Consider the following 13,788-nt stretch of genomic DNA (forward strand, 5'->3'; position numbering starts at 1 on the left):
GTACGCAGTACGATTATAGTGCGTGGAGACCGACCTAAACTGGTCAGAAAAATCGGTGTGTGCAGATTATTCCAGAAGACCGAAATGGCCATCATGCCTGCTAGACACTGATTACGATGGCCAGGATTACAGTAAATTGGCGCCATTACATTTACATGCATGAAGTCGAAGGGACAAATAAACCAGCTGGCAATTCGCTGTGTTCGCTTGGCTGTGACTAATGGCTGGTGCTGATTTGTTATGAGACATTTTTTTAGTTTCGAACACGTCATTTTCTTTATATGATTTCTGCAACATGTTACATGTACAGTCTGCGGTAGAAGGCACTGCTCCCCCCAGCCCCTCTACACGTTGCATTTGGCAAAGGCAACAATACACACAAGAACCAACCTATATGTCAATACACACAGCTATACGTAAAGAATGGGTGTCGAATCCGGTTGAGCCTCTAAGGCCTCAGACACGGACATACCTTCTTTTTCTCCTTACCTCCTGCAAAAACTGGAAAACTGACACACGTGCCTTTTGGGACTATCTTGAGGTCACCATCATCCACGTCAAGTAACTGATAGCCTGGCTGCTGCAGGATGGACACCTCTAACAGCCAGCAGCCCTGAGGAAGTTGTCGTACGGGCTTGCCGCCGGCAGCTTCAGGAACTCTTGCTGGCAGTCCTGACCTGGCTGCGGGTGCGGGTTCTCGCCGTTGGGCGCGTTCATCACCTGCGGATAGCTTTGCAGGTTCTCATCGGCGAACGGGTTCGTGCTCCGCGCCGTGGTCTGCTCACAATTAGGATCATTGATGTCAATGCTCAATACCTTGTTCTGCATTGCGTTCATTTTGAAATGGATTCTGTGAGGGCAAAGGAATGGCCTTGAGAATGGGAGGTACTGTACCTGAGGCAATTGCTGGTCTTGGAAGAGAGCCAGCTCCATGTCGTGGGGCTGGCTGCTTGGCAGGCCTGACACTTGCACGCTCTGCTGGAAGCTCATGAAGGCAGACATCTTCTGCTGTTTCCCGATCGTCAGGGCTTCGCAGTGGCTGGTCATATCCTTGAACGCCATGTCTGCTGACAACGGTGCTGCTCCTGCCTGAGGTGCTGCGTCCGTGCCAACCTGAAAGGCATGAAAAAAGATTTTATCACTAAAAAGTAACCATGCCAAATGACCACTCATGCAAGGCCATATCAACATGACACTACCAGCCTAAGGGCAGAAAAAATAAGAAGTGAGAAAGGATGAGTTTCTAGGATGAAGAGCATACTGTTTCAAGAAGTTGATCAATACTCAGAAGATCTGATGCAGGTACAGAAGATGCGCAAGCTTCTGTCCTTTCTGAAGCTTCCCCAAAAACATCATGATCATTCCCCAGGTCAATCAACATAGCCTGTTGAAAACATATATTCTTTTAGCATGGAAATTAAGCTTCTGTTGATACGCGAACCAGACATATGTACCTCTTCATGATGGTGGTCAGCCTCCTGAGACTCTGATGAAGGATTATCAATATGTGCTTCAAAGAACTGAGTGCTTGTAGGACACATGTCATCTGGAGCGAAGTCGGTTAGCAATTGGCTTCTCACATTATGCAACTCCGCCTGCAGAACTAGGGAAGTCATCAGCAGCCGCGTTGAACTCGATCAAAACTATGAAAACAAGATACAATTAGGAATGCCAACATTACATCCATCATATTTGCAATGCTGTTCATGATTGTGGAGACTATGCATTCTCGAGATTGACTTTCTGATAATTCTATTTCTGAAAGGGACTTCAGTGCATTAGCATTGTCCTCCGGTGATCCATATATTTTTGACGGGTCATCTGGGGAATCTTTAACAGCCGTAAGTTTGCTCTCATCCACCAAATGAAGAAATGGATCAGCCTAAGCAAAATAGCAAACAAATGTTAAATATAAGGGCCACACCATACATGAAGAGTACATAGGAGTCAAGATGAAGCAGAGGTGCTTCAAAGATCAAGAATACAAACCTTATTATATTACAACAACAAATTGGGTGGGTGTCAAACCTATGCATCATTATTGACACCTAAAACCACATTTGTCAATTGAACTCTAAACCATAGGACACTGAAGGATAGCAAGGGACCATAAGATGGAAGGATGAAGAATCGATGTTCATGGGTACACAGTTGTTATACTGTCACTACTCAACTCAGTACTCACTATGTGGTACAAAAGATTTCCAGGAGCTTTCAAAAAATAAAAAAAGAGATTTCCAGGAACCATTAATATTGAAAGATAAAGATTTACAAACAAATATTAGGGTAGATACAGGAGAAACAATACAACATAGCAAGTTTGATTATTTAAAGGTTAATTTTATTCAGACCCTCAGCTTGGTTCCCTGATGTGTTTCTACTACTTCCCAACTAATATTCCCTCTAAAAAAAAACTAATATTTTATACCATCATTCTGTACAGTACTGTTTAGGGAGTTGAACTAACATAATCAAAAGAAATGCAGAAGAATAAAATGAGGGTTCAAATTTGTTCTTACATACCGCACGGTCATTGATCATTTGTTTACAGATTGGAATAAGTGGCAACACATTGTAAGCTCGCGAAGAGAAAATAATCATGGTTGTGGATAGGGTAAACAAGGACCGGCGCCGAGACGGTGGTAACGAATCTACAAGATAAAAGAAGGCAGTTAGAAAGGAGTCAAAACCACAGTTAAGTACGTGGAGCTCCTATGCCATCATGTACAACACGAAACTTTACATGGAACATTGAGTTTCTATTGACTTTCTAATGCTTCAAAGGGAATTTGACTGTATCACCTGCTTCAATGAGTGAATAGCCCCTCAAAGCAAAAGCAACCTGAAAACTCTGAGTAAGAGCCTCAAAAGTTGATGCCTGGAAGAGGAAAGGGGAGAAAACATCAGCATATATGACTCAAGTCATAATGATTGACATACCCACTCTCCCTCTAAGGTGCCTCCTTATGCTTTTATTGAGCTAAAGGAAGGCATGAGGTGCTAGTTCACTAGAAGAAATGGGAGGAATCCACATAAGAGCTGCTTAGGAATGAGGTAAGGGAAGATAATACATATTAAGAATGAGAGAAGGAACAGAACAGTAAGTTAAGGCATCATGGAATGTATAGACTATAGAACAATAGAAACTTGTGTAAACTTATGTGATTTCAAGATTATGAGGTTAGTTCCATATAGTTCTAATGAGCTCTAAAGAAAATTAGACTTTTTGTGTAATAATTCATAGTTATTCAAACCTTTGGCATATCATCGATTTAGGAGTGCTGTACAGAAAAGCTACTAAATAGTGTTGGGGAAATGAACCAGCTCACGTAGATAGACAGTTTCATGTAAGGCACATTTGTAATTATTGTACCCTCCCAAAAGGCTTGGCATATATTTACCTCTCCCTACCCTATATAAAGGACCTAAGGGATCACGAGGAGCGAACCCCTTTGGGGCTCTACTCATGCCAGAACCATTTATAAGATCCCCTTGTGTTCCTTCCCCCAAAAGTTTTCCAGATCCAAATAGAACTTGCAATGCAGAGACTCGGCCACCTCATCTCCATAACGAAATGTTGGACTTGGTGACAATTTAATAGTTATCAGGTTCCTCTCTTACAAGAAGGTAGTTATGTCAAGGAAACGAACAATGCATAGAAAGTAGGGTTACCTTGGATCCAGAGAACAACAGAAGCAAACTGTAAGTATGAGCAATGGCTTCATAGTTCGCAGGAGTATTTTCAGGAGATGTTGCTTGAGCCCAAATGGATGACAGCAAAAGTGTAATTTGACGAGCGCTCAGCTTTACCAACACTGATTCCTGAATGCATTCAGCACAGTGCACAAAAAGTTATTCATGATAAGAAATATTTGCTCAAATATAGCTCATTGTAATTCATGATAAATCCAGGTTAGAATCAGTTATACCGTTTCCTCACTCGAGGAGCTTTGGTCTTCTTTTACAGACATAGAAGATGCTCTCGAAGACATTGAAGGACCTCTCAGAGATATTGAGGGAGCTCTGATTGATACCGATGGAGCTCTTATGGCCATTGAAGGGCCTCTTTTCATAGAAAAATTAGGCATTTTCATGCTACGTCGACGGCTTTGAGACGCAGGCAGATTCTGAGTCTTGTGTTGTCCCGTCCCTTCACCAATGTTATGCAAACTATTGTCCTTGCTTTCTCCTAGTGAACTGTCCGAGTGCTTGTCCTTTTTCAACTTTTCAAAGATAGCAGCTGAAGAAGAAAATACAGACACAGCCCTAGAGAGTGTCCTCTGCATGTCATGTTTCTTTGCCTGCCCGGAGGGACTAGCTTGAATGGAAGGGGAAACAGAAGACGGGACTAAGACAATAGCAAATATGCGGTGAGCAGCAATACGAGCTTCATGATCGGGGTGGATCATTGTTAACAACAACTGATGAAACAGAGCTTCAGGAAACACCTGGCATCAAGTATAGAAGATACGTTTTAAACCAGAAGAAAGTAGTGTTTCTCTGAGATTATTTTTAACACTTCAAGTTGTTAGTTGTAACAATATACCTTATTCTGATATTGCAAATTTGGCACGGATGCAATTATTTGAGCTGTGCGGTAAACAGCAGCTGCAGTTGACCTAGCTACAACAGCAGTACTTGCAATGTTTTCTAGCATCACAGCCATCATGTCAAGAACTGGCCCAGCATCAGTTACCTGACCAACACAACAATCTTGGTAAGCCTTATATGCATTGTGCATAGATGTTCATTTATATGACTAATGAACATATTATACAGACCAATTGTAACAAGAAGGAAGCATAAAGCTTTAGATGGAGAGAAAGGCAAAAGCACCTTCTTTGACAGCTGAACTAGGCATTCATCTATGGCCTTCCGGAATTTTTCATTCCATTTTACTAATTCCAAATCTTTACTTCCAAGAGTAATATGGAATGTCCTTTTCAAATGCCTCACAAGATCACTTATGGCACCTATAGTTGCTGCTGAAGCCATAGCACTAGATTGCTCTGCAAGGGTAGTTGCCACCTCCACGAGGCTAAGCTGCATGTCTGGCTGCTTCACCACTGCCTTGTGCTCAATATGCTTTATCAGTAGTGATAGCATTAAGTGCATATTTTGGCCTGCAGAAATCGTTTAAGCAACATAAGTAACCACATTGCCCATATATAGTATACTTAGCCTCAGAGACTACAATGAAAAGGGAGCACCTGTGCTTTCTACTAAAAGTTGCATGTCCAACAAGACACATAGAGCAAGTCCATTCTCTGACAACCATGAATTATTGTTACCAAAGTACCGAAACAAACATTCCAAGATGCGTCGGAATGTGGTTGCTTCCCTAGAAAGCCTGGCCATATTGTGCACGCAAATTCTAGACCAAAACTTAGGATCCCTAGCGTCTTCCCTGCATCATAGGGATATGTTAGGAACTACTTACTATACAAGAAGAAATAACAAAGTCAATAAAAATGAGAAAAAAAAATATTATATTACTCTTGCAGTTTAACTCCTCCCTTAACATCAACTATGTTCTCCCAAGAGGGGAGCATAGGGATGACAAAAGGGGAAGGAGGATGCCCAGCATTTTGGTCTTCTTGCATCAATTGATTGTCGGCATCACTTTGACCATCATTTTGCATCTTCTGAGGTGTGTAGTTTTCCAGTACAACTTGAACAACCTAGAAAATAAAATAGAGAAACATGAGCTGTGATGAAACGTTTGTGGCTCCAATCTGCTTGCAAAAGTGATACCATGGTAGTAACCAAATGAACATAAGCAAGGAACCTTCCTTGCAGTACCAAATAATATTTCTTCTTTAGATGTAACTACAAGATTGGCATGTACATATTAAAGGAAATTAAGGCAAGAAAAAAGAACTTGCTTGATATTACTTACATTGTCAAACTCTGATGAGATATGAGAAAGCTCTCCCATAAACCAGATCTGCACAATGGAAGAAACTACATAATATTATGGCTTAAGATAATTTCATTTAAAAAATTTAGATGCTCCTAGTGGTTATGCTACATTAGAGGAATACTAAAAAACATAAATATTTGAGAAGACACAATTTTCATAATTCATTTGAGTCCAATCTACATAGTGATGGAGTATAATTGAAATATTTTTAACAGAGTTTGACGTTCTAAACAGCTACTCCGTGTTAGAGTACGTCATGGGGTGTTAGAGTACGTCATGGGCCTATTGGGCCTGGATTGGCTGTATAGCCCATTAGGGTTAGGGTTAATATTGCTTGCTTAGGGGCAAAGTCAAACCTCTCTATATAAGGAGGGGAGATGTATCAATCTAATCAAGCAAGAGATTAGAAGGAAACACCTTCTCTCTTGCCGGCCGTGGGCAAAGCCCCGCGGTTGGCGCTCCCAGCGCCCTAGCAGCCCTAGCTGTCTCTCTCTTCCTCCTCAATCCTCTCAGCCCAACAGCCACAATAACACTCCGTCTACTCACAATTCACAAAAACATGATGTGATCCTGCTGATGTCCAAAATGACGTGTATGCATGACTGGAGGGAGTATATATTTGCAGAAATATCTGGATCTTCTAAAGATAGTAACGGGATTACAATATTACATGTTTAGTTATAAAGAAGAAGCAGGAGTCCAAATTTGCATGAAATGGGATTTGAACTTGGGTGATCCAGGCATACATCCACATCCTCAAACAACTGAGCTAGCATAGTTCGTAAGTTAAGTAAATCTGAAGTTAGTCGCAAGTACTTATTGCATGTGATTTTCTTTTATCACATGATAAGAAATGTATTAAACTATGAATTAGACTTACTATTATGCTAGTAGTGTGTCAACATCCTTTTGGAACATGATATCTGTTTGATATGGCCTGAACACAGAACTTACCATAGCTGAAAGGGATTGCAGGGCTGCCGCTCTCAGGGTCCGTGCCCTCTCATCTTCTCCTACTTCTTGAGCTATTTCACATAATCTTGGCACCAGCCCTTCCAAATTAAACTGATATGTACCATCCATCTGGAATATAAAGACAAGAGATCACCAATAATGACATAAGCCTCTATATAAAATGAACATCTCTAATGGACAATGGTATCCACCCTGATAGGAATACCTGATTGACAGCAAAATCAAACAAGGTTTCACACCCAATGATGCGCATATCATCTCGCCTCTTTTGGTCTAAAAGAGTGTGTACAATGCTTAATAGGCTACTTGCGAACAGCGGCCTGCATTAAGAAAATAACAATTATAATTGTAACCACCAAAAGCAATAATAAAGTGTAAGAAGTATATCCATTGCAAACCAAATGAAAATATAACATAAGATTATTTACATTAGGGTGCTGCTAGATTAACACACGTAACTTCACAGAATCCAGTGTAATGAAAGCAAGAGAAACTTGAAAGTAAGACTCACATCTGTTCTTTACAAGAAACCAATAGCCTGCGATATATCAACATCACCACTTTGGCAAAGCCATACTGCTCACTTCTTAAGTCACGGTAAATACGTTGCTCCAAGTAAACTGTGATCTGCTCAAATATCAATATGCAAAAGACCACAAGCTTACTGAGAATCTGAATTTGTTAGAACAGATTGAGAGTCATTCATGTTTGGTAATATTAATAAATAAGGATTACTCTAAAACAAGAGCACCACAGAGAAAAGGGCCCTATACTCGAAACGTTAAGCTAGAAGCCTAGCACAATGTCCCAAGAGGCATCTCCAGTTTCCAGTTATACAGTGTCCCATTGCATTTATAATTTGTCATGCAGTCGCTATAATACCGACAAATTGTATTCTGAAGATTCGTTTAGCAGAAAGAATAACTAGCTCAAAAAGTTAGAACACTCCTGATATGAAAACGAGGAAGCAAGGGGCGGTTTGCTCGCTCACACTCTTAATAGCATGGGATATTGAATATAAAGCGGGGATTTTTTTGACTCCCAGCACTCGACGACGACTAAGACGCTGTTCGCAAGAATCAAGGAGGTGGCTGCACTCGGTGTAAAATGCCACAAAGAGAGAATCCTAATTGCTTCGAGCTCTCTTGGGGTGTTTTCTTTATTCTTTGTTGCCTCGTTTTTTACCTGCTCCAATTAAGTTTCCTTTTGTTTCTTGCTACTTCTTCTATATCAATGCAAGCATGGCAGAATCCTACCGGTTCTTTTCAAAAAAAAAAATTACAAGAACAAGAGCAATGGATGGACCTTAGGCATTCGAAGAGGGTTTTTTGAAGCATACTCGCACAACTTGCCAATCCTTCTTTCATTAGGTTCTTCATCCTACAGCAGGGAAAAAACATGCTCAACCAATAAATAGATCCACAACAGTGAAAGCGACAACATGGTCACACTTGACAAAATCACAAAAATAAAAGGGATGCAACAAACTCCAAACCTGTGTTCTGGGAAAGATTTCTGCAAGGATCTTCTTGTACCGCTTGACGGGCATCCTGGACCGTGTTGTCAGCCCAGGGCAAAAATAGCACAGGTTCCCGCACGCCATCCTTCACTGCTATGTTAACAGCTGATAATGTGCATGTTAGTGCCAAGTTAAAGGCAACCCTAACGAACATATCATAACCCAGATTCCAATAATGAGATGCTATAGGTTGACAAAAATGGGAGAAACTTTTGAAAGCATCTCAGTTGAATTTATAAAATGTGAACCAGCAACCGATAATCAATCAGACAGGTATAATTCAACTTTGAAGATTAGCACACAAAAGTGAAACCAAAATTGAAAACACGCAAATTTGTATTTTAGAAAAGAGAAAATCAAAACGGACCAGGAACCGATGATCGATCCGCAACACACCATCGAAAATGCGATTTCTAACAAATGGTGGAACGAAAACGAGGTGCAACACGGCACGACAACCCACCCGCGAACCCCAGTGACTGATCATCAGCACAACCAGAATGGACACGGCGGGTGAAGCATATGGGATGAGAGTGAGGCCATTACATGACTACGTGGCGCCCGCCGGCCGGCGAGTCGGTCGGTCGGATCGAGCTGCCCCGGCAACGGGTCGGGCGGGACCGGATCGCGGGAATGCTGGACGCCTATGCGCCGGCGCAGGTGGTGGTCCTCCGCTCCTCCGCCTCCGACCAGGAGAGACGCGACGCGACGCGACGCGCGCCGGGGGTGGGGGTGGGGGTGGGGGTGGGATGGGGGTGCGGGCGGGGAGGGAGGAAGGGAGCCACACACGCGCGCATGCCCCCCGGTTATTTGCGCGTCGGTGGCGCGGTGACAGGGAAGTTGGGTTGGGTGGTCGCGATGGGAAGGGGGCGACGGGAGAGGGGTGGTGGCGTCCCGCCGTTCGTGCGCCGGGGCTCCAGGACCGGCGGGGACGACCTCCGCCATCCTCGGGGGCACGCAGCGCCAGGCGCTCCAGATTTAGGTGCCATCCCCCCTCCCATCGCTACCATCTGTTAGGACCCTGCTGAGGCTAGAGGGGAATTTGTGGAGAATCTGAGCGGGAAAGGGACGAACGGGAGGAAAACGAAGAACAGGGGAAGTATTCGAGTGTGGGATTGTTTTTTTTTTTTGCTTAGAACATATTTTGGGCCCGCTTGGTTACTTGTCCTAATGAACAGTGATTCATCCTAATCTCTATGCATGGGCCACTAAACGAAATGTATTTGCAAAACCTCTTCATTGATGGGTGTAACTTTTTGTGACAAATCTAATGACGGTAATTAATCGAGGATTAGGTATAGTAATGCTACAGTAACTATCATCTAATCGTGCGGTCAAAGGCCTCGTTAAATTCTTCAGGATTCCTAGCGCGGGGATTCTGAAGTTAGTTTCGTAAACTGATTTTGTTTGACACCGTAATTAGTAGTCAAAATATTACTATTTTCTAGCATAACACAAAACAAACAGGGCCTTGCATTATTAAAAATAATAATCCAATTACAAATCCCAAATCCCATCTTGGATAAGGAATAGGATTGATCAAAAAATATTTCGGAAATAAAAAACTATTACACGACTAAAGCATAAAGGACCTGACCACCAAAAAAATTAAAGCATAAAGAGCAAGGTCAAAACTAGTAGACCTTTACAGGAGCCGACCTTTGCATGAGCTGACCGCGAAAGTTCTAAATCATCTTGAAAGACTTAGAGGACTCTCTGAACGTTGGGTGCAACTTTATCATACACGCAAGCATTCCGTTGCTTCCAAAAGATCCATGCTCCAAGAATAACCAAGGAGTTGAAACCCTTTTTTGTGTTGCTGCAAATTTTCCTCCGCGATTTTTCCACCAGTCCACCAAAGAAGCACATCTTTGACTTGGAACCAGTGTTGTCAAGTTCAATGGCTGTAGAATGCTAATCTAGAATTGTCTATCAAAAACACATGAAATAAGTAAATGTCGAACCATTTCATCATCCTGATCACAAAGGGGGCAACTGCTCTGGATGTGGAAGTCCTCTCTTTTGCAGACGGTCAGCTATTCAGCAGCGATTGCGGACGGCCAGCCAATAAGGTCATTTCCAGGTTTCCAATCCATTCCAAGGCTCAAAAGAGGTTGAACCAATGAAAAAAGCACGATAGGCCGACCTGGTAGAAAAGTTGCCTGATGGTTCAAACATCCACTGATGGCATCTGTATTATCATTAAGAGCAATGTTAGAGAGCATGTCCCACAACTGTAGGTATTTAGCAAGACTATGCCAATCAATAGCACCCCAAATATCTACTATCCAAGTCAACTCAAGGAAGGGCTCGGCTACAGTCCTTTTGTTCCTCAATTTTGGAGGAACACTCTTGAAAACATTGGGACTGTTGACGCTCACTCTTGAAAACTCAAGGATGATCCACCAATATGTCCAAAACATTGTGTTCTCACTTTTACCAGCAACTGAAGTTACCACTGAAATTACAAACATAACCGATGTGTCCATATGAAAAGGGATCTTAAGACCAGCCCAAGATCGCAATAGCTTAGTTTTTTCAATCCAAAGCCATCTCATTTGCAAGGACTGTTGACGCTCACTAACGACCATTTCCAGGTGTCAACTTGATCAGAAAATCATGAGAGTTTGCATTTCTTACACGCATCCTTATCCAATAAAGTCCATAAACCACACTTTACCTTTTAGAATATGCAAGTTATGTTTTCAAGCTAATATGCAGGTTACAAGCACACTTTGGCCCGACATAAAATCACAGAAATTATCAGAGCACCGATTCAGGCTCAAATGGACCAAAAGTGATGCAAGAACCCAATTCAAACAAGTCAAGACAGGCCAACCCCAATGTGGATCAGACAAGGAGGCCCAAGACAACCTACCAGAAGAAGTTGGGAGCGGTTGGTGGCCCGGGCAGGCTGACCGACCTACCTGGTCAGTCAACCTGGCCCGTGGGCCCCACCGCCTCAACCAGGGCACGTGGCGTCTCCCCATTGGTCCCCTACATCGGTTGTGAAGGCTTCACCCCGTGGCTCCCTGCTATAAATACAAGGGGGGGTGGAGAATTGGACACATAGGACACACACACACATCACACACCTCTCATCTCCTCTCTTGCATTCCTTGCAAAGTCTTTAGGTTTAGTGAAGTTTAGGAGAAGTCTAGGAGTCATCGAGTCGCCGGAGTTGCTCGAGAGTCTGGTATGGGTTCATCTTTAGCTCTCTCTTGTAATATTCGGTCATTTGTTAGACTATGGTTACCGATATCTGCTTGAAGTATATTCTGAGTTATCAAGTATATGCTTCTTGTCATGGTTGCGTTATTATTCAATGCTTGCATTGCATGATCGCCCTGTGCTAGAGATGGTTAGTCTTTTGTTCTTAGAACTCTATCAACTGCTCCAATATTCGTATGATTGCTCTAGTGTGATGTCTATCCATCTGGAGGGTGGGGGCTCCACGCGGGACACTAGAGTATCCTTTACTAGTGTAGACATGGTGTCTAGATTAGCTAAGAGTTGCTGGATGTCAACTATACCCACGGTTTGTAGAGGTAGCCGGCAGGTAGTGACAGCCCTGTTCGAGCCTTTTAGTAATCCTCCATATTCAGTATGGGGGGTAGGAGGTACATAGAGTCGCTGGGGTGTACGGCTCCTCCCGTTACTTCGATAACGATCTCCCTGTTGTGTAGTTTAATCTCGGATGAGCTAACCAATGAGAAAGTGCAGATATAGCTAGCCTAGCACAGCTGACTCGAGCTCTGACTTTTACCTTGCTCCCGGCCTAAAGCATCTTTTATCTTTTATTTATCCAAGAGGGTAGTTTGTGTGTGTGTCACACTACCTCCTACCATGTTATTATCTTACCCCTGTTTATGCATGAGAATATCCAATCTAGATAGAGTTCACCAACTAATCTATATATCTTCTCACTCATCGCCTTCCCTGCAGAAATATAAATGACATTCCGGTATACTCCCGGGTAAAATGCTATAGCGGTATTCCGTGCGCTTGCGGATTTATTCGTGGTTCATGAAATACTGCCACCCCAAATTGGCGTATGTGGGCGTCATCGCTGGTGACGTTGGTAGGCGCCAACAAGTATTTTTGGCGCCGTTGCCGGGGAAGGCACAGAGTGAAATATATAGACAAAGTTGTGAACAAAATCGAAATTGGTATTCGCTTGCTAAACAGGCTAACTTGGCTTTGTTTTCTTGTCTTTTTTTATATGAAAACAGGGTAGTGTATGACCGGTTTCGACTTGCCGCAAAACTTTCATTCCGATCCAGAGTCACTTTTGAGGAGGATGCGAGCTCATCTCGTATCACCTCGGAGACCACTCTCGGCAGTTGATCCAGTCATTGCATCATCGTCAGCTCCTAGAGCTATGGCCCAGAAGACACTCCGTGATTACTCTGCTCCGTTTGCTAACCAGGTCCCCATCGGGCCCAAGGTTAACACCGGAGGAGAAAATTTCGAGATCAAGACGGGTCTCATTACGATGGTGCAGGCCAACCCATTCTGTGGCAAGGCCAATGAGGATGCCAGCGCTTATCTCCAGCAGTTCCTAGAGCTCTGCAGTACTTTTGTTATTAAGGGTGTATCGCAAGATGCAATCCGGCTCCATCTGTTTCCGTTCTCTCTCTTGGGGAGAGCGAAGCAATGGTTTTATGCTAACAAGGCTATTGTGGATACTTGGGACAAATGTGCCAAGGCGTTCCTCTCGAAGTTCTTCCCGACGGGCAAAACCAATGCTCTTCGTGGTCGGATTTCGAACTTCCAGCAGGCATCAAATGAGTAAATTCCGGAAGCTTGGGAGAGGCTTCAGGAGTACATTCTGGTGTGTCCGCACCATGGAATGGATAATTGGCTCATTCTACAGAACTTCTACAATGGGTTGACACAGTCATCCCGTGATCATGTGGATGCCGCTGCGGGTGGAGCTTTCTTCTCACTAACCATTGAAAGAGCTACATCATTGATCGAGAAGATGGTTTCCAACCAAAGTTGGAGCGATGATCACCTCCAACCGCGCCAGCGAGGTATGCACTCCGTCAAGGAGGGCCTCATGCTCGCTATGAAGATTGATCTCGTCCTCAAGAAATTTGAGGATTATTCCCAAGATAAGGCTCAGATGCAAACACTTCAAGCCTTGGAAACTCGCATGATGTGCTAGGTCTGCGGGAATGTTGGACATTCGGGCGACAATTGCCCAGAAACCTAAGAAGAAGCTCTATTCCTCAATGGCAGTAATGGGTTTCGTCCACAAGGAGGTTAGGTGTGGAGTCAACCATGCCCATATTACCAAGGAGGTAATGGGAATTCGAATTCTTTCGGTCCTAACCAGCCTACCTTGAGAGATCTTGTCTACGGCCAA

The 13,788-nt window shown here is 43.3% G+C and overlaps 1 protein-coding gene and 1 non-coding gene across 4 annotated transcripts; both read right to left on the minus strand.

The window, feature by feature from the left end:
• Positions 1 to 248: 248 nt before the first annotated feature.
• LOC120691857 (protein SEMI-ROLLED LEAF 2-like) lies at positions 249 to 9,497 on the minus strand. Of its 3 annotated transcripts, none has more exons than XM_039975057.1 (20): positions 8,964 to 9,497; positions 8,394 to 8,507; positions 8,204 to 8,278; positions 7,410 to 7,525; positions 7,104 to 7,218; positions 6,878 to 7,006; positions 5,900 to 5,947; positions 5,497 to 5,681; positions 5,211 to 5,407; positions 4,837 to 5,123; positions 4,547 to 4,696; positions 3,930 to 4,448; positions 3,673 to 3,822; positions 2,803 to 2,878; positions 2,524 to 2,651; positions 1,682 to 1,882; positions 1,455 to 1,595; positions 1,262 to 1,384; positions 895 to 1,113; positions 249 to 777 (listed from the first exon to the last, which is right to left on the minus strand). In XM_039975057.1, the coding sequence occupies exons 2-20, from the start codon at positions 8,499 to 8,501 to the stop codon at positions 598 to 600; spliced, it is 3,147 nt and encodes a 1,048-aa protein (XP_039830991.1). In that variant the 5' UTR covers positions 8,502 to 8,507; positions 8,964 to 9,497; the 3' UTR covers positions 249 to 597. The 3 variants fall into 3 exon arrangements, with proteins under 3 accessions (XP_039830991.1, XP_039830990.1, XP_039830992.1); XM_039975056.1 differs by having other exon boundaries at positions 8,394 to 8,522; XM_039975058.1 differs by lacking the exons at positions 7,104 to 7,218; positions 7,410 to 7,525; positions 8,204 to 8,278; positions 8,394 to 8,507; positions 8,964 to 9,497 and having other exon boundaries at positions 5,900 to 5,964; positions 6,878 to 6,995.
• Positions 9,498 to 13,164: 3,667 nt separating this feature from the next.
• LOC120693631 lies at positions 13,165 to 13,271 on the minus strand. The gene has a single exon (XR_005683089.1). It is a non-coding gene; the product is annotated as a small nucleolar RNA R71 (small nucleolar RNA).
• Between the last annotated feature and the right edge of the window lie 517 nt (positions 13,272 to 13,788).

This window comes from Panicum virgatum, chromosome 9N (assembly GCF_016808335.1).
Source record: "Panicum virgatum strain AP13 chromosome 9N, P.virgatum_v5, whole genome shotgun sequence".
In the NCBI taxonomy this organism is placed as follows: domain Eukaryota; kingdom Viridiplantae; phylum Streptophyta; class Magnoliopsida; order Poales; family Poaceae; genus Panicum; species Panicum virgatum.

Coding starts and splice junctions, on each gene's coding strand:
- LOC120691857 (XM_039975057.1), bottom strand. CDS start 8,501: ATGGCGTGCGGGAACCTGTGCTATTTTTGCCCTGGGCTGACAACACGG. Junction 5,948..6,877: donor TGCAATCCCTTTCAGCTATG/GTAAGTTCTGTG, acceptor TCCATTGTGCAG/ATCTGGTTTATGGGAGAGCT. Junction 1,883..2,523: donor AAATGATCAATGACCGTGCG/GTATGTAAGAAC, acceptor TATTTTGCTTAG/GCTGATCCATTTCTTCATTT.